The 4,897-nt window shown below is 43.7% G+C and overlaps 1 protein-coding gene across 1 annotated transcript; it reads right to left on the bottom strand.

Moving 5' to 3' along the window:
- Positions 1-1,996: 1,996 nt before the first annotated feature.
- Positions 1,997-4,671, bottom strand: LOC103659913 (tetratricopeptide repeat protein 30B). The gene has a single exon (XM_008687523.2). The coding sequence runs from the start codon at positions 4,610-4,612 to the stop codon at positions 2,615-2,617; it is 1,998 nt and encodes a 665-aa protein (XP_008685745.2). The 5' UTR covers positions 4,613-4,671; the 3' UTR covers positions 1,997-2,614.
- Between the last annotated feature and the right edge of the window lie 226 nt (positions 4,672-4,897).

The following is a 4,897-nucleotide window of genomic DNA, read 5'->3' as shown; positions in this document are numbered from 1 at the left end:
ATGAAATACTGGATTTAATCTTTGATACCTTTAAAATATACCATACAGATATAATGAAGAAAAAGTAAAAGCTTTAGAAATATACGGAAATCTTTTTTGTCAAGAAAAGTGCTTTTAGCACTGAATACATAATGTTGTAGGAGCACAGAACAAACCTTTTCATGAGAACTTTAAGGATGAAAGCCTTCAGTTAAATGGCAAAATATAGACTCATTGTAAAGTCATTTGTTAGTGTCATAGTATCAATGAGCACAGCTAAGTACTTCCAAAGGTGAGTTTAAAAGAAATATATCCTGGGATGTCTGGGTGGCTCAGTTGGTTAAAGGCTTGCCTTCAGCTCAGGTCATGATCCCAGGCTCCTGGGATCAAGTCCCGCATTGGGCTCCCTGCTCAGCCAGGAGTCTACTTCTCCCTCTGCCTGCCGCTCCCCCTGCTTATGCTCACTCACTTTCTGGCAAATAAATAAAATCTTAAAAAAAAAAATCTTAAAAATAAAGGACAGTTAAGTGTCTGAAGAGTCAGGAATGTCCTCACCCTTCTCAGTTTCCTCTAATGTTCAGAAGACTGGGCAGCTTTTAGGTGTGGTTCAAGAGTCTTTGCTGTTGCCAGGCAGCAGTCTATCAATCTGAGGGGGTGCCTCTCCCAAGAGCCTGGGTAAGGAAGGGGACAAATGCCGTGATTGACCTTTATTCCTTTAGTCGGTGGTAGGAGCAGTCAGGATTTCCTGATTCATTACTAACCAGGAAATCCCAGCTGCCCAGCGGCAAGGGGTTAAAAACTGTTCTGAAAAGCTTTTTATGTTCTGGAAAGCTAAATTACACGTACATGCAAACCACAAACACACAGCACCTGGGTAAATAAAATGTGACTTGAATAAAGGCCAGGCTATTTGCAAAAGGGAATCTGGAAAACATTTGCTTTTGGGTGGTTAATATTACTTACACTTTTTTTTTTTTTAAGGAAAAAAATAGAGGAAATGTGCAAAAACATCAGAATTTTAACATGGCTGTTGAAAATAAGATTTCAGTTCATCTACTTTCCTAATCTTAAGGGGCTATGGGGATTGAGAGGGGCATAGAGCTACTGCACAAAGAAGCAGCAATACTTTTAGTACAAAAGTTGTTAAACGAGGACCATTTCCCAGAGATAGAATTGTGCTGTGGGATGTACTGAAGAAATCATTAAACATCGATTGTCCTCCAAACATGGGATCAAACATCTGTGGTAAATGGTATCAGCATACATAATTAGGATTGAAAATGCTTATAAGTTTAAAACCATTGGACTTCATGGTAGACCAAATTTTCCAATAGAGCTAATAGAATTTGAGCACCCAGGAAGTCATGCTACAGAGGATTTATGCTGCACATACCATGTCTGTATATCTACATGCCTAAGTGATTTCTCCTTGAATGAAAAAAAATCATCATCTCATTATGGCAGGGATTCACTATTACTTGAAAGCTATCAGACTGAACCATGAGAAACTGCTAGTTTTGTAGGTCAATAACTTTCAAGATCAGCAATTTCATATACTTCAACCTAATACTTTTTCTTTTCTGAGCCAGGTCAAGTTGGGAGAGAAAAGGGGCAGGTGAACAAATAGTAAAGCTCTTATATGGTTCAGAAAATAAAATGCCTAAGCAGAATGAGTGGAGTTCTCCTTGGGAACGTTGTGGGTGTGGAATTAGCATTATTAATCTACCAGATAAGTTTTCAGAACTTTTCATCTGTGATAGAGGCAGGAAAGCAGTTTGGTGGGGTCATGGAATAGTGTAGATTTTTCCTTACCAGAGAGGCTACAACACAGAAACAACTCCAGCATTAACCTATCTTAAGTAGGTAGGAATTAGGAATTAAGTTTTCAGGGTACCTCTGCTATTAGTCACTGTCTAGAGATAAATGAGAGCAGAGTTATGAAAAAGAGGTACAGTATTATCTTGTTCATATGTACACATTAACAAATGGAACAAAAGAAAACTACGTAACATTGTTTCTTCAGCAATTGTTTATTGTCTTTATACCATAGCACCATAATTTTGTTAAGGGCACAAGATTTCCCACTGAATCTTGTACACTAAGAAAACAAGAAACCCAAACATTTATTACCTAAGGAATTTTGATTACAGAAAGTATAAAATCTATATTGAAAAACCCTGCCGAAACATCTCAAACTTTATGCAAAATGTGTGCATTCCAAATTAATATGAGGGTAAACTGTGAGAATAGAACACACAATCCCTAAAACTTAATACTAAAAGCCTAGAAATCCTATATGTTAACTACTCTGTTCTGATAGTGCTTGATAGTGCCTAGATAGTGCTGGAAATTGTAATCCCTGTGCAGGGGACTCTCTAAATACAGCCAAGCACATGATAGCAAAGGAGAAGGAACATAGGCACTACAAGTTCTAATAAACACAGAGTTCCAGTTCAGTTTTGAATTTTTCATGTATCTTTCTAGGTGTCAAAGTTAAAATAAGTTTAATCTAATTAATATAATTTTCAAATATACAAAGTTTAACATGTAACAAATGTAAAGATGCAAATGGCTAAATATAGATAAAACTACAGGTCTATAAAGCTATTATGATAAAAGAGATTATCAAACATAACTATATATTCCATCCTATAATCTCATAAATCAAAGCTTTTAACTGTCTGGATTCATATGTGACTGTATTCTTTCCAGTATGCATTCTTTCTTCCTCCAGTGGTTGTTCAATAATGGCAGGTATGTTCCTGCCATAAAGTTCACATTGTTCTAGAAACTGGACACATTCTTGAATAACACTGTCACGAAGCATGATCGTGTGTTTTGACATATTTTCTAATAAGGACAGAAAGCATCTTTTGGCATAATACCAGGTATCAGTTCCCAGTTTCTTATGATAGGGTTCCAGGCTTTTAATAACCCGAGAAATACCAAAGTCATAATTTCCTTTGGCACAATAGAGTGTCCCTATCACCAAATTCACAATGCAGAGGTGGTAGATTTTCTTATCTGGGTCACCATAGGACAGCTGCTCTTCCTCCTTTTCAATCTTTCTCATCAACTCCTCAGCTTCTTCATTCTGACTTGTCATAATGTATGAAACACACAGGTTAGCCAGCACAATAGCACTGACATTCAGGATGTTGTCATAATGCTTCTTGACTATGGGTTCATAGAAACCGATAGCTTCTTTGTATTTGTTTTCCTGCATGAACAGGACATGGGCCACGTTCAGCTTCCACACATCATGGTCATTACAGAATTCCACAGATTTGCGGAAGATCTTTTCCACCATTGGATAATTCTCAAGGTTCCAGTAGATCTTTGCCTGGGCCATCAACACAGGAATATACTTCTCTAGAGTGTCATCATACTCATTCACTGCCTTTTTGACAGCTTCATCATCTCTATTGTGTCTTGCTTCCTGTACTTGTATGGTGAGTTTCCGGAGCTGTTCAGTCAGCATCCCTGCTAGCCCATCAAGCTTAATGAAAGCCTCTTCAGGAGCTGTCTGGCAAGTGATCATGGCATCCAAGAAGTCATAGAGATAGGGTGTGAGGAACCTGTAGGTCAAATGGGCATTCTCTGCCAGCACATCGGCTGCCAGGTCAAAATACTCATACTTACAGTAGAGCAGCAGCAGGTTGCCAAAGGTCTCCGGGGGAAAGGGGTTCTGCTGGAGCAAGAACTGTAGCTTTTCAAACCCCTCCGTAGGCCTGGCGTCCATGTTCATGAGCGCCTGGTTATGCAGGGTCACGGGGTCTAACTCTTCCTCTGCCCTAGGAGGCATGTCAGTGAGGGCTTCCTGGGCCGCCTCGTAGTTTCTCAGTTGGTACTCGATGGCTGCCTTGAGGTTGAAGGCTTCCACCAGGGCAGTCTGGTGAAGCACTAAGGTGTTGCCAACACTTCGAACATCAATGCCCTCCGTGGTCATGCCCACACCGAGCTCCGGGTGCTGGCGTATGCCGTGTTCAATAATGTCGGCGATATGCTTGAGAGCCGAGGCATAGTGCCGGCTGCTGTAATAGGCCAAAGCCAGGTTGTAGGAAAGGTCAGGCCGGTAGCCCGAGGCCTGCAGGGCCGCAAAGAACTTGGAACACGCGGCTTCATACTGTCCCTCCTTGTAGAGCAAACAACCCAGGTTGACCTGGCCGTCGGGGTCGTTCTCGCCCCCACCGCCCTCTCCCCCTTCCCCACTCAGCAGCTGCTCCACCAGGCTCTTGGCCCCGGGCAGGTCGCCCTCGCTGTACTTGATAGCGGCTTGCAGACGCAGGACCCGGCTGTGGTAGGCGGGGTTGTCCAGCAGGAGGAAGGCCACCCGGGTGGCCTCTGGATAAAGGCACGCCTTGTACAGGGCCTGGGCCTGGTACAGGCGGTACTGCTCCAGTTCGGGGTGCAGCTGGCCCAGCTGCTCATAGCACTCGGCGGCCAGCGCGAACTCCTGCAGGCGGTAGTAGCAGTAGCCCAGCAGCGACAGGCCGGCGCGGCTCCTTGGGCTCCGCTGGAGCTCGCCGCCCAGCAGCTGCACCGCCTCGGCGTAGCGGGAATCGCGGATGAGGCGGTACACGACGGCGGTGAACTCCCCATCGGGGATCTGCGCGCCGCTCAGCCCGGCCATAACCGCCTTGGTGGTGGAGCGTGCTCGTTACCACGGCAACAAGGCCGCCGGAAACGGAAGACACGAAGAGTTTTTCGTTTTTTTTTTTTTCTTTTTGTGTTTTTTGTGCGTACTCCCAAAGTTATTTTGCAGGGGGAAGACCAGACTAAGGTTAGAAAGGAGTCACTAATGTGACATCAAGACTCCAGAACGTGAGCAGCGTTAGCAAAAAGGAAACTCCTCCAGGGAGTTCAGAGACCGAAACTCCACTCCCCGTCATGCTTCGGTCCAATCGCGCAGCTGCTG

This window comes from Ursus maritimus, unplaced genomic scaffold (genome assembly GCF_017311325.1).
Source record: "Ursus maritimus isolate PB19 unplaced genomic scaffold, ASM1731132v1 scaffold_1, whole genome shotgun sequence".
NCBI lineage: Eukaryota > Metazoa > Chordata > Mammalia > Carnivora > Ursidae > Ursus > Ursus maritimus.
This window is presented reverse-complemented; position numbering and strand designations above follow the sequence as displayed.